Source organism: Epinephelus fuscoguttatus, linkage group LG8 (genome assembly GCF_011397635.1).
Source record: "Epinephelus fuscoguttatus linkage group LG8, E.fuscoguttatus.final_Chr_v1".
Taxonomy (NCBI): domain Eukaryota; kingdom Metazoa; phylum Chordata; class Actinopteri; order Perciformes; family Serranidae; genus Epinephelus; species Epinephelus fuscoguttatus.
Window position 1 is genome coordinate 39,968,359 of NC_064759.1, and position 22,389 is coordinate 39,990,747.

Consider the following 22,389-nt stretch of genomic DNA (forward strand, 5'->3'; position numbering starts at 1 on the left):
CATGTTTCCAGAGCTATGACTCGCCAGGCAATGTCTTTTTGACCATTGTCTTTATATGTTGGGATTGTGGGTTGTTAACCTCAGGACGTTTCTCGACCTCAGTGGGTATCTCCTCATCCTGTCTTTGTCACACACGAGACAGCAACAGCAACAGAAACAGAGTTCTCTTCATGCATCCATGCTGAGGAGAGGAGTCAAGCTGTCACAGGAGCAGAGAAGAAAAGCTGCTACAGGAGCTGGTATGTACAAGCAGAGAGCAAGTATAGGTAAAATGCATATAATTTGAGAAATTCAAGGTGCTCTAGTGATATTGCAATTACAAGAATGCGACAGACGAGGTCACAGTGAGCTTTGACCCGATGACCACTAAATTCTAATCAGCTCATTGTTGAGTCTGTTAGGATTTAAATTCGGGCTTAACAGGGAGGCACCAAAATGTTGGGGTCAACACATTAGGCCTCACCAAGGAACACCAAATATGTTGGGATTTAATTGGCTATCGGAAATAATTAATAAGTATTATTAATAATTACTAATTATGTTAAATAATGTGACTTAATTAACATTAAATCAACTCATGGGGCACCATTCCCATAAAGGGAAAAATGATAGCCAGTTAAAGGTATCAGTCTCATAAAATAGGCTAAACTATTAATTTGGAGTTTGATTGATAATTAAATTAATGACAACAACCAAAATTAATGGTAATGCCTGAAGGATTTCAGATTTCTTGATGCAGCACAGGTTGACTATTCACAGCAGGTATGATTCCAAAGAATTATATTTATTTACAAACTAGCAAAGCAAACCAAAACACACAAATTCTAACTAACTATACAAGCTTGGTGTGTGTGTGTGTGTGTGTGTGTGTGTGTGTGTGTGTGTGTGTGTGTGTGTGTGTGTGTGTGCGTGTTGTGTGTGCGAGAGAGAAAAGAGAAAGACAAAGGCGGGTGTGGTGATCAAAGAGCTGTTTGGCCTACAAAACAAAATGGCTGACAACGGAGAAATACCAAAATGGCCGAATCAAAACTGGCTTCAGTTTCGGGGGAGGTGTTTGTCTGACCGTGTGGTCAGGACAAAGACAAAGGAAAAGAAGCGGGAACTCTGAGATGCCTGTTTGGATGTAGCTCTGTTGAAAGCTTGTTTGTTAATGAGTCTATGTCAATGTGACGTGTGTTGCAAACCGTCTGGATTAGTGCAGAGATTGTTTAGTTGTGTGCAAGAATCTGTTTGTGAACAGTATTAGCAAACTAAACACTTAGCTTTGGCGAAGCCAACTAATCAATGACCTAACTGCAAACTATCACAACAATAACTCAGTAAACAGCATTAAATCACATACAACAAGTTAAACAGTCTTGCTTAGCCTGTAAAGCTGTGATAAAGCTTTGCCCAGTTGTTACATTACCGATCCTTGAGTGGATGGGAGAAAGAGTCACTTGGTGGCGTACTGCTTTGTTAGCCAGCAGAAGAAGGCTGGGAAGATGGTTCCAGGCGCAGTCTTTGTTGGGTCCTTTGTTCCAAAGGTGAAACTCCGAGGAAGCTGGTCGCTCAGGGTTTAGCAGAGCTAGACGCCGGGTGCTAACTCACTTGGTTCTCTTTGTTGCTGGAAAGCTAGTTGCAAACCTTGTGCTTGCACCTCTACCTTTCCAGTTCAGGTTAGAGAGTCTGTGATCAATTGCCCTCCCTTTAGTGGTTTGGGGCAAGGAGCAAGGGTCTGGGCCTCTGTGCTGTTCCAGGCCCAGCCGGGAAGAGGTGTCAGCTGTTCAACAGCTGGAGCCAGAGAGAGAAAAGGCTTGGAGGGAGCAGAACTTCTACATGCCTGTGACATCACAGAGTCACATGTCACTGTAAAAGTCCTGTCCAATCAAGTTGTGAGACTTGTGTCTCACTGAGGTGGGAGGTGAGACCTCCTGTGGAGATGGGTGTCACCTTGCTCTCTTTGTTTGAAGACAAAGAGCATGCAGAGGAAAAAGCCTTTAAATGTCCAGTGATGATTTTACCAAATGATAAATCATCTATGGTCCTGTGAATCCCAACAAGTCCAAGTAAACGTTTGTGCGAGATTTGAAGAAATTCCCTTAGGGCATTCTTGAGATATCGTGTTCACAACAGTGGGATGGAGGTACGTATGTATGGACAACCCGAAAACTGTCGGCAGTGTAGAGACATAAAAGGCTGCATCCTTGAAGACATGCAGTCAATTAAGCCACCTTAAAAAGAAAGGGGTTTGCAACAACATAAGCACTTTTGCGTACATTACCAGCATATACAGCAGGGAATCTCAGGGACATAAGGTACCTGCACTGAACACAGTTACCAAATGTATCTTATGGTCTTGCATGAGATGAGAAAGGTGGGGCAGGAGGAGGTATGTCACCCAGATGTTCTTACAGATGGCGAGACAAGTCTCCTAAGGTCAGTAACATCACTGTTGATATTGGATCATAAGGATAGGTAGATGACATCATTTAAGATGAAGACTATAGTGACAGTCTGAGTGAGGTCAGAGTAGATCAGTGGTTCTCAACCAAATAGTCTAACCAAACACAACAGCTAATTTCACACCATTAAAGACATACAGTCCATAAATAAGGTGGAGGATGAAGATTTTCTGATGAGCACAGACTTCTGCTTAAGCAAGTCAGTGACATGTGGGACCAGTCAGTGAATGTTTTAAATGTATGGAAGTGTAAACGCATCATCCATCCACATTTTGTGAAAATCAAACCAGTACCGTTCTCACCTGAGTTATCACATTTGATGAGTAGCTGCTCTCAGCTCTCCAGGCCTATGGCAAATAACTGTGGTCATTATCATTCCTGCTGCTCCGATCCTGCCCCCAGCAGCAGGTCGTCCTCCCCTACAGTTGAGCTCTGCTCAGAGATCACACAGTTAGGAATATTGAAGTGGGCCAGCAAGATGGCTTCTCTCTCAGTCCTATTATCTGTCACTGTTAACTCCTGCAGGAGTGTACCGCCCCCCTCCTCCGCACTGCTGCTGGGCCTCCTGTGGCTGCCTCCTGATGCACCCACACCCACACCCACACCAGCAGCAGAGCTCCACAGGGCTCTGGAGCTCATCTGACCCTCCTTGGATACATAGCACTGAAAGAGAGAGCAGGATGAGTCCAGACCAATAGAGTGGGGAGAAGAGGCTCCGTTGTTGAGGTTGGTGTCCATGTAGCCAATCATACGGGGCTGCTTCTCACATGGCTGTCCACTGCTGCTTGCATGAAAAGGAAAAGACAGACAGACACACAGAGAGAATACAGAGCACATTTACTTGAGAATTCATTGTTCTGCAAGGGGTTGAAAAAACAGCAACATCATTAAAGGAACTGTTCTCAATATGGTATCAAATGAAAACAATGTGAAAGGGGTCACGTGTAGTGATGAACCAACAGAGAATAACAAGCTGAATCTGCAGCTCCCCTCTGCTCTACAGAGCTTTGTAGTGAATTTCACTTGTTAATTTATCTGCTCACCCACAACATTACTGTTTTAGCTCGGTATCACCACTCTGATTGTGTTGTTTTCTGCTGCAGCAGGCACTTGTTTTCAGAAAAATAGAAAGCCCTGTAAACTCACTGAACTTTACTTAGCAAAAAGCAGGCAAACACAGTTAGAGACTAGCTGGTGAACACAGTGGAGCATTAAGCAGCTCTAGGGCCAGATATTTCCCTGAGGTGGAGACCAAAAACAGAGCTAAAACACAGTATTGGACTTATGGATAATGGATAATGTTGCTCCCTTTGCGCTAAATTTGTAAATAAGCAGCTGTTTCCAAACAACTCCAATCAACTGTTTACCATAAAAGCTCATTAAGCTCAGAAACAGCTGGATTTGAAGTTATAAGGAATCTTAATAAAGCAAAATTCCCATGTCAAATTCTTGTCAACTTTTACAGTGGAGCAATAGAAAGCATTCTAGCTGGAAACATTGCAACTGGCATGGTTGTGCAACCTTGCAATGTAGAATGACACTTGAATGAATCTTGAATGATGGCACATCAAGATGGTCAGAGGATCATCAGAATTATTACAATTCATTCACAGGTGGACATGGTTATCTGGAGCAAATTTCTTGGCAATCCATTCAGTATTTGTTGAGATATTTTAGCCTGAACCAAGTAGTAAACCATCAGACTGACAGACCAACATTGACAACCCTGGAGCAATGCTCCAAGCCGGCAACAGAAAACAAGTCACAAAAACTTACCATGGTAATCTTTGCCCTCTTTGTTTAAAGAAGGAGCAGAACAATTCAAAGAGGAAGCCATTAGTTGGGACTACACCAAGTGACAACCTCCAGGGATCAAAAATGAAGCCAACACAGAAGTGCCAAAAGCTGAAGTTTCCCTTGAAGTTGGCTCCAAGAGCAAGTCAACCCCATAGACCTCCATGTTTTGGTCTCTTTGCCTAATTTCCCTGTTTGTGACAAATGTACAAATGACATTTCTATGTGTTTTATTACATTTATCAAGGCTTAATGTATTTCATAATTAAGACTGTGGCTGTTTTGAGTGACAGGCTGTCTGCTAGGTGTAACCTCGGCACTGTAAAATCCAATTTGTCTTGGTTTTGGCTCTTGTCAGGATTTTCTTAGGGGGACCATCATCCAAGCACATTAAAGAATAATTTATGTTTATAAATGCAGAACTGTATTTTTCAACCAGGACCCTATTTCCCCAGTTGATCAAAGACACTGATGTGGACAACAATTTTTTAAATGAAATGATTGAGCGAGCTAGCAGTGGCTGGCGTCCTGGATTTATTTGTGACTATGTTAATTGGCGACTTTCAGCAAATCTCTTTCAACCAGAAAGAGAATATGTAGCTGTCCACCTGAATGCCTCTTAGTTTGTTTACTGTTTCATTGCAGTGTCAAAACAAAACATGCCTGAGTCATCTCTTGAGTTGTGTTTGAGGAAACATGTCGCATACGATTACCCAGTCACGTTTTGTTCCTTATTTGTTGTGATGGAATATTTTGAAAACAGGAAGGATGCAAGTTGTTTTCCTGTTAAGTTTTGTCAATAATAAATTTCCTCAATACAATTTTTAGTCTTTGGAGTCTGAGTTTACATGTGTTACATACAACATTCAGCCTTTCTAAGCCCAAAGGAAAACAGTTTTTAGGGGTTTCGACCTCACTCTGTTGTAGGGGAACAAACTATTAGCCATCACTTAACCCATCGTCATAACACTACAGTTATTGTTCCTAAGGTTTAATTTGCGTCGGCACACAGCCAGCTGTGTCACACATAGACAGCTAGATCAACTTGTGACCACGCCATCCATGCACTTGTAACCGAGTTAATAATTTGGTGATCCCACTTACCATTAAAAGCTGTTTTCTGTCATTATGGAAGGTGTACTTAATTTAATCTATTGTCAACTTGTGTCATTATTATGTTATTTACTGTCTTATTTTGTTGTTTGTTGACGTGTATTATGTTACCACAGAGATTTATTATTTTTTTGGGTGTGTACTTGAACGCCACACTGACGTGCCCCTGCATGCGCCCCGTGCGCTGCTACACTGCTGTGTCTGGACTCGTGGTAGGTTGAATTCGCTAAGCTCCGCCAAAAATTACTTTACTTTTTATGCTTAAATGTGTGTTTTATTTGCCATAAAAGCTTCTGAAAACATAAATTATGTTCTGTGATGATGTTTGGTGCTTGGAAATATACAGTATTTTGAGCAAGTAGCTGTGCGGTTTACTGTGTATGTAACTTTATTAACTTGCTATCCGTTAGTCGTTGCTAATCCAGGTGGTGTGGCTATTTAATTTACAGCTTAATGTGCTCTCTGTGGTTCCACTGGGGGTGAGGCAAGGCCAAACACAAATGACAACTTTTTATGTCCAGCCTGTTTGCCAGCTGAGATCGATACCAAAATGTCAACAAAAAGAAGGGTTCTCAAAGTGCAAAAATTAATAATAAAGTGATAAAACAGCAGCCTCCTCAAATACCAATGTATGATAGCAAGACATACAAATGTATAAACAACACAACCATAGACACAAAAAATGTATATAAAAAACATTTTGTCTATTCCAGAGGCTGCAATCTCCATGACATGCTGGTACATGCAGACACCCCTCAAATTACTAAACCTCAAGATGGACGATGTTACATGCTGTTACTCTTACTGTTGGAAAATCAATTTAATATACAAATATATAATGTTAAAGCATTTGTCTCTTTATTTGCAGGAAATGAAGAATACAGAAAAATAAATCTCATCTGAAATAAATGATGTCTGTCCTCAGTTTATTTGAAAGTAGTAAATAATGCTTAAGGAAACAAAAATGCACTGTCATCTCATCTGACAGGGGACTGGTGGGAGGTAACGAGGGGATTACTAAGAAAAATGGTTGCGAGACAGTGCATCTCAGACTGCTCTTCCATCCTGCCCATCAGTGGGGTGGTAGGGATGGTCTTCCTCTGGGTCATGTCTCTGTGAGGTTGTCGCTCTCCTCTCAATATAACAATATTGTGGAGCACAACACAGGCCACAATAATGTCACATGCCCTCTCTGGCGTGACCCTGAGCCAACAGACACTGGAAGTGGGCCCTGAGAATGCCAATAGTCATCTAAGTTCTTGCTCTAATTCTGCAGTGAGCCAGGTTGTAGTGTTGCTGTGGTCCAGGCTCAGAGTCCAGGTAAGGGGTCATCAGAGAGGGCAGGCAGGGGTACTCTCTGTCACCAAGTAGGATGCCATTAAACTGTCCTGTAAAAATGAGTAGTGGAGGTACACGTTACAGTTTTGAAATTTAAATTCCACAATTATTGAAGGAGGGAAAATCAAATTTTAACTTACCCTGTGCAAATGTATGGCTCAATGTAGAGTCACGATAAATCTGTGAGTCATGGACAGAGCCTGGCCATTTGGCTTCAACATTGGTGATGATGTGAGCTGCATCACATATCACCTTCAGTGCAGACTAATAACCATCATTAGTTGCAGTATATTACACAAAAGGAAGCTTGCAGAGACTTCAAGAGATAGTATAGAGTCAAAATGTTTGTGGCTGCAGTCATTACTTAAAAAAAAATGGGGAAAAAAAAACCCCAGGGAATCTCACGGATAAATGTATTTGCTGGCTAATCAATTTACTGTAGAGACATTTGCCCAAATTTTAAAATCAAAAAATAAACTTTCTTACAAGACATATGTCTTAATCTCATACATGAGAATAAAATAGATTTTCTTTTAATTCATGATGTTATTGTGCTTTTGTATGTAATTTATTAACTGAAATGTTATGTTATAATCTGAAATGGCCTTTTTTAATTATGAAGTGAAAATTTTGAAAGACAGTACCTATTGTCTTGTCTACCTGCACACTGATGCTGTGAATTGATTTAGGATTCACATAATCTCCTTCATTCTCAGATGGAGCTATGATGAAGATGTGAGTCCCATCAATGCAGCCAGTTGCACCAGGGAATCCTTAAATATATTAAAAGCACAAGGTGCATAAGGTATCCACACAAAAACGTAAAACTCAGTTTCCCTCATCTCAGGCTTAACGTACTCAAATTACAAACAGTGCTATTGGTTTCCTTAGGGTACAGAAGGGCACAGACACTTTTCTAAGTATTGCATCATAATTAAGGATGTGAGTGTGAATGGCTAAAAATGGGTTTGTTACCTAAAGGCAACATGATACCATACAGAGTTAAGAATGTGGACGGTGTGGTCACAAGTTGATCTAGCTGCCTATGTGTGACACAGCTGGCTGTGTGCTGACGCAAATTAGGGGACCTTAGGAACAATAACTGTAGTGTTATGTCAGTGGTTTAGTGGGTTAAGTGATGGCTAATAGTTTGTTTCTCCACAACAGAGTGAGTTTGAATCCCTTTTCCTTTCTTTGAGCTTAGAAAAGCTGAATGTTGTATGTAACAGGTTAACTCAAACAAACTTGAAAGACCAAAAATTGTATTGAGAAAATTTCTTGGAAATATAGGAGTCTATGAACAGTGCTATTGGTTTCCTTAGGTCCCTGGCACATGTTTAAAGTATGGCATCATAATTGAGGATATATTGTGTGAGTGTAAACGGCCAAAAATGGGTATGTTACCCACAGACAACATAATTCCATAGAGGGTTATGTGCAGGGACGGTGTGGTCATAAGCTCATCTGGCTGCCTGTGTATGAGACAGAGCTGGCTGTGTGCTGACGCAAATTGAAAGACTTAAGGTGCAGACACACCAAACCGACACCAAAAAACTAGCAGCGACGAAAGCCAACTGTTGCGTCGTCTACGTCGCCTCACATCGCCCTGTGTCAGTTGCATTTGAACACACTACAAAGACTACATCTGACGGCCAAGTAGCACATACGTTCTGCGCCTACATGAGAGAGAGCAGGGTGAGAGAGTGGTTTACATCCTGACGGTCCCGGTGTTTCCTCTGCAGGCTCCACTTCACTCAGCTGCCCAACTAACCTGCTGCTTCTTCCCACTTTAACCTGAATAACAAACCGGGGCTCAGTGGTCCGGTTGGATCCAAACGGAGAGCTGGGGCTAGCAGGGATGCTAGCGGAGGCTAACTGGCTGTGCTTCTCTCCGGTCATGCTGCGGCTAACGCTCCGCTAGCCTCACAGCTAGCCCCGGTTTGTTATTCAGGTTAAAGTGGGAAGAAGCAGCAGATCTGTCGGGCAGCTGAGTGAAGTGGAGCCTGAGGAGGAAGCACCGGTTAGCACCGGTTTCACTACAGGCAGATTCACTCGCTACAGGGGCGAGGAAATAAAACCTGAACAGCCAATCAGAGTGATCTCTGTCACCGACAAGCTCCGCCGCTGATTCAACATGCTCCATTGGCCAAACAGCCGCCGCCGCCGGAGAGCCGACGGTGTGGGACACACCGCAAAAACTAGGGCGACAGATGCTCACCGACGGCCCGACTTTGACCGACGGCCAACCGTCGGCTTGGTGTGTCAGGGCCTTTAGGCAAAAGCACTACAGCATACCATAGGTGTTTTGGTGGGCCACACTTCATTTCTTTTTCCAACAACGGAGTTCGAATCCCATGTTTTCTATTTTGTGCTTAGAAAGGCTGAATGTTGTAGGCCTATGTAACATGCTCTAATTCAAACAGACTTCAAAGACAAAAAAAATTGTAGCTGAGCTGGGCTAATGAGGTGGGAGTGGCTGGCAGGTAGAGTGGAGCAGAGGCGGGGAGAGTGGAAAACTACTGAGGGAGAGGAAGAGTGGAGCTGTGACAGTTATTGTGCAAGCTCCTTCTTCTTCTTCTTCTTTTGGTTTTGATTGGCGGCTGGCATCCTACTATTAGGCGCATTGCCGCCACCTACCGGACTGGAGTGTGGAACAGGAGGCTAGCAGTAAATTAAAAAAAACAAAAATAACAAAAAAAAAAAAAAAAAAAGAAATGGGAGGGGGGAACCCGCTCCAAACCCAATCTAGATCCTCTCAACTAAACCAGTTTTCCTCAAATATCTTCGTACATGTTTATTAATATCGTCTGATCTTTGTAACAGATTCCCTAGTGTGAATCCTACTTTCTCTTTCTCCAGGCCTGCTTTTAACACTCTCCTCTCTCTTTCATACTATTTGCATTCCATTAGCACGTGTTGCACTGTCTCCTGCTCATTACAGCTTCTACAGTTACCTGTAGGGTGTTTACCAACTATTCTTAATGTGCTGTTCAGCCCTGTATGTCCCAGCCTGAGGCGGGTGAGGGCCACCTCCTCCTTCCTGCTCCTGCCCAACACCCGCCCTCCCCCCACTTGCTTCTGTATACTGTAAAAATGTCTCCCTGTGTCATTTCTGTCCCAGTACTCCTGCCACACCTTCTGCATATGTGTTTTAATGATTGATTTCCCTTCAGTTCTGCCCAGCGGAATATTGTTGTGTATTGTTTGCGCTTTGACTGCTTGTTTTGCCAGTATGTCCACCTCTTCATTGCCTTCAACCCCTGCATGAGCTGGGACCCACACAAAGCTGACTGTTCCCCCCCTGCTATGGAGTTGATGTAACAGTTGATGTATCTCCATAACTAGGTCTTGTCTACATGACTTCATTGTTTTAATACTTTTTAGGGCTGCATAGCTGTCTGACGCTATTAATGCATGCACAGTACTGCCTTCCTTCAACCACTTTAAGGCAAGTGTAATAGCTAAGAGCTCAACCGCATAAACCGAGGCATGATCTGTAGCTCTCTCTTTAATTGCCAGTCTCTGTTCTGCAATGTAGACTGCTGCCCCTGTGCGCCCAGTCTCTGGATCCTTTGACCCATCCGTAAATATCAATAGCTTGTTTGCATAGTTCTGTTCAATATATCTTTGCACAGTAACTCCTGTACCACTTTGCCCTGATTTTTTCAAAAATCCAGGGATTGTTATACTTCTCCTTATTCCACTCATTTTTTTGATCATTCCCCAAACATCTGATAGCTGTACCTCCTGCCCTATTCCACTACAGTACTTCCTCCAGCACGCCCGTTTAGCTGCTCTGATCGTCCTTCTCACCACTGCCTGTGACCTTTTATATTGGATTAATGACTCCATTGTATGCTGTTTCTTCAACAATCTGAATGCCCTGTTGCGTGTTTTTATTGCCTGTTTGCAGTTATCGTCCCACCATGGTACACTTTTTACACTTCTGCCCCCTGACGCTTTTGGAACTGTCTCATCAGCAGACTGTATTATAGCTGTGACCACTCTCTCATTCCATTCATCTACATCTATCCCTTGCCCCTCATGTAACTCCTCAAGTTTATTTCTACTCACTGCCTGATAAACATCCCATTTAGCATTCTGAATTTTCCACCTTGGCACCCTCCTTTCCTCCTCTCGCTGCATTTCTACTCCCACCTTAACTAATGACTGGATAGTGATCACTCCCCATTAATATTTCATCTCGCACTTCCCAATCTGTGACACCTGCCATCTCATTAGACATTAAAGTTAAGTCAATTGCACTCTCCTTACTTCGTACACAATCATACCTAGTGCCCCTCCCATCATTCATACATACTAACCCTTTATCCTCTATAAATTCTTCCACTATTGAACCATTTGAGTCTGTTCTCTCACTCCCCCATAAAGTGCTATGTGCATTGAAGTCCCCACACCACACTATTTTCCCTTGCACATCCCCCAGTACCGTATTCAGTGTATCCATACTCAATCTGTTGCATGGGTTATAGTAATTAATAACCGCTACCTCATACCTTCCTGTCCAAATTTTAATTGTATGGCCTCATGTTCTGTCCCTATTTGAACAATATTGAACCATGTTCCATCCTTAACAAAGGTAGCTACCCCACCACCTGTCCCATTCTTCCTGTCATTTCTTACAGCCGTGTACCCATGTAGTACAAAATCCCACTGCACTCTCAGCCATGTTTCTTGAACACAGATTATACTGGGTTTGTCCTGTAACCCAGAAATAAACTTCTTAAATTCCTGCCCATTAGCTATGAGGCTTCTTGCATTCCATTGCAATATACTTAGGACCATGATGATCCCCCACCCCATATTGATGACTGTTGTGACGGAATCTGTGAACTGAGTGCCCCTCCTTTCAAAAGGTCCTCCACTTCCTCCCACCCGATGGCCTCCAGTCCCAGATACTTCTCTGCTGCTTTCACTATTATTTTGATTTTTTCCGTTTTTTTGTCCGTTTGTGCTGTACAGTTAATCACTTCAACCATAAACAGTACGAAATCTCTCTTCCCCACAATAATCGTGTCTTCCTTAATTCTTTTACAGCCTTCATGTGCTCTCACTTCATGCCTTTCTGTCGCCCTGGCATTACTTTCAGTTGCCTGCACCCTCACCCTCCTGGCCGCTTCTGCGTATGTGACCCCGTGTGATGTTTGAATTTGCTGCACTTCTGCTGCTCTCTTACTGACTTCACATCCCCTGTATGCAGAAGTATGTTTCCCTCCACAATTGCAGCACTTAAGCTTGGCTCCATTTTCACATTTCCCATATTCATGCTCCCCAGCACATCTCCCACACCTTTGTTTCCCCTTACACACTGCTGCAACATGCCCATACTTCTGGCATTTAAAGCACCTCAATGGCGGAGGCACATAGAGCCTCACACCGTAACTCATATACCCTATATACACTTTATCAGGGAGTTGCTCCTCGTCAAATGTAACCAAAACCGACAGACTGTCACATCTTTCCCCCTCACGGGTTGTTTTCAGGCGCTTTGCTTCCCTCACTTTCGCTCCCTTTACATTTTCTTTTATCTGATCAGTAGATATACTTAACGGCACACCGAAGATTACTCCTCGAGTGAACCCTCCTCCCTTCCTAGCCAGCGTTGCTACCACCTTCTTCCCCTCAATTTTATCCACCCTGATGGCTCTCCCCAGCTGCGCACTATCTCTACAAAAAATCAGCAGTGCTCCATTGCGCAACACTCTCGCACTTTTCACATCTCCCACTTGTTTATTTATTGCTTTGGTAAGGTGAACAGGATTCCACTCACCAAACGAGGCACCTTCTTGCTCCAGTCTAATGATTACTTTATGCTCTTCCTCGTCCTCTCTTGCTTGCTCGCTATCTGTTTCTTCCGACGCTGAGCTCATTCCTCCCTGTCCCTTATTCCTGCGTTTACGCTTCGCCTTCCCCCCTTTCACAACCTTCCAACTTTCACTTCTCCTGCCACCTAATTCCATCCCATCATTTCCTGACCCGTCACTTCCCTCTGCCATCTCCTGTCCATTCACAGTCCGCGCTCGCTCTCCCCTGCCAGCCGCCGCCATCCGCCTCGCGCTGACCTGTGCAAGCTACTATACACACTCTTTTCTAATAAGATAATCATCTGTTATTACTACTATAGGGAAGTTTGTGGTGTTACAGCCGCAAAGGTGATAGTGTGATAACAAGAAGCATCAGCAAGATGTGATGAATATGTAGTATAATGAAAACCTCTGCTGCCTTTTTATCTCTCTGTCCTCGTCCACTTTTAATGCGTATACTCCGTCATTAATAATGTCGGTGTAAAAATTAAAAGGCCTGAGGCTCATTTGAAATCGGGTAAATAACCATCCATGATATTAATAATCTTTAAGACAACACTGAAATACATTTTCTGTAAACCACTCCAGTTATTGTACTTTCGCCAAACAACACTCTGAGCTGTTCTGCAAAAATAACAATTTTTAATCAACGTGTGTGCTTCCATTACAGGAAACGGGGCCCAGGTTAAAAAATGCCAAAGTGGGATAACTCTTAAATAAAAAAGATCACTTTAGCGAACTGTGTGCTTGCACTCAGATACAATGTTGCTTGCACAGATTTCCTGCTCGAGCTTTGGCTTTTCTCCTCGCACTCAAACTGTTTCTGTGTGCTAGCGGAATTTCTGCTCTCAGATTTCTGCCCTGTGCTTGGATTTTTTTGTGTAACAACCCTGTCAAAATCCCCCAACCAATAGAATGCCAGATTTACTGTTGTAATGTTCTTCCCTTGCTTTCTTTACCACTTTTGGAATAAAGGGACTGTTAATTTACACGTGTGTCATATATACAGTATATATATATAGATATATACATATCTATATCTATGTATCTATTTATACAACAGTTAGTTCTGACCGAGTAATTTGATTGGACGAGAGGCATTCCGTGAGTGCAGATGTAGAGTATGACATCACTGGGACTTGTAACAGTAAAATCACTCCGCTCACAGGTGTTATAAATATAAATAAACTGTCACACTTGCTACATTGACGCAAACTGACACTATAGCGTTACACCAAGAAGATGGATATTTTCCCCCAAATTACATTTGAATTAAATTATGAGAGGTCGTCAGGAGAGTACGAGGAAAAGGAAAGCCAGGACTTCTGTGCAGACCTCGTATGTTTGTGTAACATCAGCTGACCTCGACAAACTGGCGAGGAGCAAAAATGAAGCGAACACGGTCAGGAATTGTCAATGATCATCTGATGAGGTACTGATGAGGATGAGGGAGAGTGGAAGCTGAATCCGGCTGTGCCAACATCCAGGTTTGCCAACGTTTCATCAGCCGAACTGGACGAAGTTACACAGCTGCAGATCAATGTAAATACAAAGTAGCTTGTGAGTTCCTGGCGTGTGTGCTGCATTGCCTGGCAACAGACTGGGGGAACTGTTTTTTTTTTTTTTTCGAGGAGCTGCATAACATACTTAAATAATTTATTTCATCACCTTTTGTTAACATTTCCCTACTCAGCATTGCTGTTTAAGCTGTTGTTGAACTGTTGTATAAAAGCAATGTCACACTCGAGGTCGTGATGTTGTATCGTCATGTCTGTAATTGTCTTCTATGACCGAATCACAGCCGTGACGATATACAGTAGGCTACAACATCACACCCTCTCGTGTGATATTGCTTAAATATATCTATCTATATCTATATCTATATCTATCTATATATGTATATATATATATATATACATATATATATATATATATATATATATATATATGTATGTATATATATATATGACACACGTGTGTAAATGAACAGTCCCTTTATTCCAAAAGTTGTAAAGGAAGCAAGAGAAGAACATTTAATAAAGCCCTGGAGGGTGGGAGTGGATGAACCCGGTTTAAGAGTACCCGTCCGGACGGGACGCTCTAATACTAAAGCGAGCACGCCCACAAGGAGGCAGGGATCATTTCATTGGTCAACAGTAAATCTGGCATTCTGTTGGTTGGGGGATTTTGACAGGGTTGTTACACAAAAAAACCCAAGTGCAGGGAAGAAATCTGAGAGCAGAAATTCCGCGAGCACACAGAAAGAGTTTAAGAAGAAAGGGAGAAAAGCCGAAGCTGGAGGAGGAAATCTGCGCGAGCAAATGGTATCTGAGTGCGAGCAACATGGTATCTGAGTGCGAGCAACATGGTATCTGAGTGCAAGCACACAGTTTGAGCAGAAACAGATTAGATCCAAGCGCAAGCAGATGCTATTTGAGTGCAAGGGCAGGGTTTTTGAGCGTGAAATCAATAAATAATGCTCTCAAACTGATAGACCACTCTCTTGAATAAAGATAGGGATAAAGCTTATCTATGAGTGAACACACAGTTTTGAAAAAGGACTGTATCAGCAGGAGCGCCGCCAGGGATTTTGGGCCCCATGAAAATAATGTTTACTGTGCTGAATACACAGCCAGCTGGGAGGCCGCCGAAAATTTTTTGATGCTATTTTACATAAAACTATGCTTTTTCATGGTATTTTTGACTATCATTCCCATATTTGTGAAAAAAGAACAATCTCTTCCTCCACTTCCACATTCCTCCCTGACAAACTTGAAGAGGATCCTGGACCTGGCTTTGTAGAGTGTACGTTATAGGGCTGACCCAAAAAATTCTAAGCTTCGAAGCTTCGTTCAATGGCACGGGATTCGATTGTGAAAAAAAAAAAAAATCAAATATTTGGCCTTTTTTTTTCTCCCGTTTTTTGGGGGGGCCTTGAACACAACACCATATCCGAAAAGGAAATAGAAAGCCCGACGTGCAATGAATGGAGACCTATTATCCTGCTTGAACACAGACAACTAAATTCTTTCAACAATGTGACTCAAAATAATGATAAAATAGATTTTATTGATGTAAGATAATATGCTGATGGTGGTCGGTCATCGGTCCGCTGCACTCTGAGTCTGGTGTCAGTGACACATGCTGCTCTGAGTCGAGCATCTGTCTGCTTGCGCTGCAGTTCGTGCAGAGGGTTTTAATTTTTAGTGTTAAATCAAAAGTTAAACACTACTTATCAGCAACCAGAAGTGTTTTTCGTTTGTGAATCTTTTTATCTTAATTCTGGGGTTGCAAGAAACTACCTTTTCGCCATAATTTGTAAGTTATTAACTTCTTTAGACTTTTTTTTTTCGCTCAGCAAAAAAAAAATTAAAAATATTGTTTGCTTGCTCATCCCTAACTAAAATGATCACCTTCCTCTGAATATTAACTTTGTCCCTGGTCTATAGACCAGGGACAAAGTTAATATTCCATAACTTTCCACCACATGAACCACTAACAAACCCACCTTGCTTTTTGAAATACTGGGTGACATACTGTTGACCTTTTGCTTCTTTCTCCTCTCTTAGCTTCCTTTCTTTCCGTTTTTGGCTACCTGATTTTTTAGGCATATTGCCGTCTCTGCCTCCTTACTCGCTGTCTGTGACAAATTATGATGCACTGCAGCTGATTCAGTCGACTGAACCATTTTACATAAATAGAGAGGGGGGGGGGGGGGTGTTAATGTTTCCAAAACAAATAAAGTTATTGTTACCAGTACATTGTAAATAAAATATATTTGTGATTATAAGTTAGTTAATAACTTAGTGTCATATTATTTTTTGTCAGTATTATAATTTTATTAGGGGCCTCTCTGGGCCCCTCTTAATCATGGGCCCCTAGAATCCTTCTCTTTTTCCCCCCTTTTACATCTGCAAACATGACCTGTCTAAACTCTGCATGAGGTCAGTGTTGGCTTAGTAAACAATATATTTCCTCCTCTAGTGGCTTCATTTTTACATCACCACCCAGGTGGCAGAGTTCATATTGACTCTCATTCCTGGAGCTCCTAATAAGCCAGCAGGATGATGCCCTCCATCAGCATTAGCTGCACATACACATTTCAATTTTCTACATTTACAGAGCCAAACAGCAGCAGAGATTACAAAGAAAGCCGAGTTTGAAAATGGTAAGGTCCAGGTCGGGACGCTGGAAGTAGGGAAGGGGCCATTGCCCTTCTATTTCAGACCCCTGGCTCACATTTGTTTTAAGTCACAGATTGCTGTGAGCGACTGGAGTGATCAAAGCACAAGATGGCTCCTAGTTTGTTTTGCCACTGTTGCATGGAGTAAATCAATGTACACAAAATGAAACTGAAGTAATTCCGGTAACAATACAAAACTACATGTTCACTGTACATGCCTGTATAGGACAGCTATAGAAGTCCAACAGCAGTCAACCCTCATTTAGCCACAAGAACTCATCCACATCACACCTTCTGTCCTCTGTTGCAACACACCAGGAGACAATCTTTTTGTATGTCTTCAACAATCTTGAGCAGATGTGTCTAGGTGACCAGCATTCATTGTATCCAAGAGGGACATCTGGTCATGTGGCTGGTGGTCATAAACTTTTCATCTTCACCAGGAAAACAATTCCTTTAGGGGGTTGACCAGTGGAGAATAAAGCCCCATTTCCGCCGAGACGTCAGGTTCAGTTCAGTTCAGTTCAGTTCAGCTCAGTACACATTAGAATGGGTATTTTTCCATTTCCATGGTGAAAAGTTGTACCAATAGAACCATTTCATACTTGGGTTACCTAGCACACTGATCTGTAGCAAGTCTTTCATACATTAGTGAACTATATAACTGTAAAATGAAAGGGTGTTTTCTTCATCTTTACCAGTTAACAGCAGCTAGAAACTGAGAAAAATATAATTTAATACACTGTGCTATTCAAAGGCTACCGCATGCAGCTAACGTCAGCTTTTAAGGTGGAATGTTTTCTTGCCTGTTACTCAATGTATGAGTAGAGGCCATGAATCTATCAACACTCTTCAGATGTCAATATGACAACTTTGATCATTCTATTTGGTTTTATTTTCTCTCTTGCATGACATATGCTTTGTTGACTATTGGATCTGCAAGCACTTTAAAAATGGATGTGAATTTCAATCGGTTTATGTTAACTGCAAATGTTCTATTTTGTCATTTTTAGATAAATGTGCTGGGGAGTTGTTCCTGTGTGCTCCAGCAGCACTTCACACCTGCTCTTACTCGACAAGGATACAATGCACAAACCTGTTTTTTTTTTTAAATATCCCATTGAGACAGACTCTCACTCCAGCCTGTCCTTTTTGGTTCCGACAATGTTCGTGTGCAACCCCATTCCGTGGATGAAAAAGGAATGAAAATAGGCACTCAGTGTCCCAAAATATCTTTTTAGGTATGTTTTGAATGTAAATTTCACAGTACTGACAATAGCATGCAAACATAATGAAGTGTAAATACACAGAGTTTTGGTGGTGGTTGAGTTTGAGCAAGAACAGGTCATGCATTTTGACTAATGTGGTGATTGAATGCATTTTGTCAAAGCAATAAAAAGGGATCCACACTTAAGTCCACTGTGAGATCTGTTGTGCTGACTGTGGAGTTTTGAAAAGGTGAACTCATAGAGAGCAATTTAAGTTAGCCATTGTGATAAACTGTAAACCTACATGTGTGCTCTTTGAGCTATACAATATTTTTACATCCGTCACACACCAAACATCTGCTGGTCTTGCTGTGAGTCCTTGACAATTCATAGTCTGAAAAACAGAGACCTTCTCATAATGCTAGTCTTCCATATTATTATTTGATACCATTGTTTCTGCTTGAGGTTTCATATCTTTGTGATGACATTCTCTCAGTTGGAATTGTTACCAAATTTTACTCTACTGTATTAGGTGTTTTGGTAATACTTTGAATTTAACAGTGGTGACTGTTGCAGTGACTCACTCAGGATGTGGAGCTCCAGTCTTGGTCAGAAGCGTGAGGAGGAAAAACATAAAGATGACAAAGACAGCCAGGCCGACCCAGAAGCCAATCACTATAGAGTCTATAAGATTAAAAGAAACAAAAAAAGATGTAGGATATGATCCCTGATGACAGTGGTGATAAATTGACTCAGTGTTCTGACAACACAACCTCATTACAAAACTCATACTCGTAGTAACCATGATACAATGATTTGAAAGAGATGATACACACATATTAAATGAAATCAATATCCTGCAGCAGTTACAGTCATATATTGAGAGGTAATCACATAGCTTGCACCCCAGACACAACAGACATGTTCCCTCAGGTTAGTGATAGGAAGTGAAATACCACATTGTGTGCATAAATTCACACAGATACACTAGAGAACATGTAATGAAATAAGATAAGCTTCTTCCTCAGGGGACCATTAATATTCACAACAAATTTCAAGTCAGCCATTGGATGTTTTGTAATCAAAGCTGACAGTCTGATCTGATGGTAGAGCTTTTCTTAAATTGATGGAGTGTCCAAAATGGGAAGGGTTCTTCCTCTGGGGAGCTTAAACATGCTATATCTATATATATGTATATAGATATATATATATATGTGTATATACATATATATATATATATATATATATATATATATATATATATATATATATATATCTATATATATGTATATATTCCTGAAATGTCACATGACGGTATTTGTATTTGTCGCTGTTCTACCCACCCCCCATAAGTTTGATAAATAAACAATATAGTCTCACAAAACATCAAGAAAGTTAATATTCCTAAACCCATTTTCCTTATTAAATAAAGAATTCAAGTTTCTCTCTTTCACCAAACTGAGATTAATATTAGCTTTATTGCCTTGTTAACTCCTGGTAAAACACTTTCATGCTCAATATAACAAAATAAAACTTTCATCTTAGTTAGCCTTGGTAGTCATATAGTTAGTCAATTTTTTCCAACAATCACCATCTCTGGCCTGGTAAAAATAAACCCTTAATTCACAGAGTTAGATGTGAAAATATGTTGTTTCCCCCTGCAGTCTCTCTCTGCTGCTGTGGCTGTAACAGTCCTGTCATGTTATCCCCACCACTCGCAGTCACGTGTTTTTCTGCTCAGCTGCTTGTTACACCAGACTGACCTCTGGTGGCACGTACTGTGCACTACATATAATACATCCTAATAGGGCATCTCAGCATCAGTTTAATAGAAAGGGGAGCGTCTGTATTTTTGACAATATTGAAAATCATACTGTCAGGATTTCCAAATACAATGGTATACCCTAATACTGTGATACAAACCAAGCCCAGTGACATTCATCTTAATCTAAGGGCAAAAGTGCAACAAGTGGATGCTGAGATTTTTATTAAGACCAAAATGTTGGATGAATGAATGGATGGACAGCCAGTTAGGCAAAGCACTGCAGATATGTAAAGTAATGGATAGGGTCATGAATAAACATGTCACTGTAAGTTGTGTTTGACAATGTGTTCCATCTTTAACAACTTAGAATTTAACATGCTTTCAAGGGAATGCATTATGTATCTCTCAAACATTCAGGATAACTGATTCAGTCAGTGCAGTAGTGGTTGAACTCCTGCAATGTAATTGTAGATGGTTCATATTAAGTTCATTCTGGACCTCAGGCTCCAAACACAAATGAACCGTTTATTAAGCAAACATAGACAAGAAGTCCTTAAAGTGCTCAGACAAAATGAAAGTGTTTACAATGTCATGACAACTAGCAAAGTTCATATGCTGATATAGCTCGTGATGTGACCAATTTCCAAAACATCTGCTCAGTGACAGTGGTGGAGGAAATATTTAGATCCTTTACTCAAAAGTAAAGTACTGCAGTGTAAGAATACTGTATTACAAGTAAAGGCCCTGCTTTAAAAGTGTCTCTTTAATTAAAGTATGAGTATTATCAGCAAAATACACTTCAAGTATCACATACCCACTGCCAGAAAGAATGTTGGCATTGTGCATTTCCACAAACCATGGTCATATGTAGTGGATATGTTAAAACTTTACATTTCAAAAACACTGGTAAGGTTTAGGCATTAAAAACTACTTGGTTTGGGAAAGATCTTTCAGCCCTAACTCTAACCACCGAGGTGGGATCTACGAATTAACAGAGAAAAAAACACATATTGATGGGGGAACACATTTCGATACAACACTGGTCCTGTTTATTTCTTTATTATTATCATTATTATTATTATTATTATTATCAATGTTATTATGCCTCCACACCAGCAATAGCCATGGCTAGAAGCATTATGTTTTTGGGTTGTTCCTTTCTTGTGAATGTGGCATCTCAAGAGCACCTTAAGGGAATTTCTTCAAATTTGGCACAAACATCCACTTAGATTCAAGAATGAACTGATTAGATTTGATGGTCAAAAATCACTGTGATGTCACAAAACCAGTTTTTGGCCATAACTCAAGGATTCATATGCTAATTATGACAAAATTCACACAAGTGTCTACTAGGATAAAATGATAAAGTGATGACATTTTATATACAAGAGGTCAAAGGCCAACTTTACTGTGACATTTTTTTGGACATTCCACAGCAGCATATCTCAGGAACAGAAGGGGGACATTTGTTATCTATCTATTTGTTAATTTGTTTGTTAGATACTGAATTGGCGACACTAATCTTGTAACTGTGCTGATTGTATCTTCTGTGCTGCTGAGGGGAAGATGTGTGCGAAACATCCATGTTTTCACAGACATGGATGTAAACTGTAAGAGAAACTTGACTGGTTCACAGAGGCATATAACAACGAGGTGGTAATTCTAGTTATTGTTATGACTATGATGATGATGATGATGATGATGATTATTATTATTACAATGGTCATCTAAGTGAGGAAACATGGTTGCTGCTAAAATTCCAGAGATGACATAACAGTAGGTTATGGCAGTGAGATGACAAAGGTAACTTTCACTTCAGTTTTACAGAGAGGTACAAACAAACGGCTACTCACAGCGGTGTGCCTTGAGTCCTTCAAAAGATACTGGCTCCTCGTCATCATAGTATTCATATCTCCATTCATAGTCCGGGACTGGAGACGCACCGGTGCCATTTGGACTGTCAGCACCTGACATCTCAGAGAAAAAGAGAGAGTTGGGTACCAGACTGAGCTACAGACAGTTTCCTCTGAGGCTCTGAGATTCCTCCAAGCATCTGACTCACATCTCGCATCATCTCAGCATGTGATGGCACACATTGGTTTTGAGCCTCAAAGCAACATGCGCGCACACACACACACTTACACACACACTCTCTTTCTCTCCCTCTGTGGAGCCCCCCCCCACCCCCACCCCACCTGCGCATGCCCTCTCTCTCTCTTTCTATCTCCTCTCCTCTCTTTGTCCATGTAAAACTAGGTGACAGGAAGCTGACAGCTTTTAGAGAAGGAAATAAATTTCACTTTATATTTCCCCTGACAGTACAGTGTGTATCCGCTCAATCATTTGGCAACCTTCCTCTATTCACATAAATAGATACCTGCTGGTAGAAGCCACACACACTTGAAGCTTCAGTACTTGTTTACATTTTACATTTCGGAATGTGTGATTGTGTTGTGACTGAACAGTGCAAATGTATAGGGGTGTAAGAAAGTATCAACACACTTGAGTATCACGATTTTTGGTATACTGTATTGATTCTCAAAAACTGACATAGAGAAATGTTCCTTCTGCTTTGATTGCACAAAAAGTTGTCAAATCAACCTTTTTATGTGTATGGTGGTGTGGCCTTAATACTGTGACATTCATTCACTCATTTTCCAGAACCACTTATCCTGTTGGGATCGGGGGGGGGCTGGAGCCTATCCCAGCTGACATTGGG

At 41.3% G+C, this 22,389-nt stretch overlaps 1 protein-coding gene across 1 annotated transcript; it reads right to left on the reverse strand.

The window, feature by feature from the left end:
• Nucleotides 1-874: 874 nt before the first annotated feature.
• On the reverse strand, nt 875-21,829 carry mrap2a (melanocortin 2 receptor accessory protein 2a). Its single transcript, XM_049583835.1, has 3 exons — nt 21,524-21,829; nt 18,490-18,589; nt 875-3,225 (listed from the first exon to the last, which is right to left on the reverse strand). The coding sequence occupies exons 1-3, from the start codon at nt 21,642-21,644 to the stop codon at nt 2,817-2,819; spliced, it is 630 nt and encodes a 209-aa protein (XP_049439792.1). The 5' UTR covers nt 21,645-21,829; the 3' UTR covers nt 875-2,816.
• Between the last annotated feature and the right edge of the window lie 560 nt (nt 21,830-22,389).

Excerpts from the sequence above, each read along its gene's own strand:
- mrap2a (XM_049583835.1), bottom strand. The coding sequence starts at position 21,644 with ATGTCAGGTGCTGACAGTCCAAATGGCACCGGTGCGTCTCCAGTCCCG. Across the intron at positions 18,590-21,523 it reads AGGACTCAAGGCACACCGCT|ACTCTATAGTGATTGGCTTC; the intron begins GTGAGTAGCCGT and ends TTAATCTTATAG. Across the intron at positions 3,226-18,489 it reads ACTGGAGCTCCACATCCTGA|CAGTGGACAGCCATGTGAGA; the intron begins GTGAGTCACTGC and ends TCATGCAAGCAG.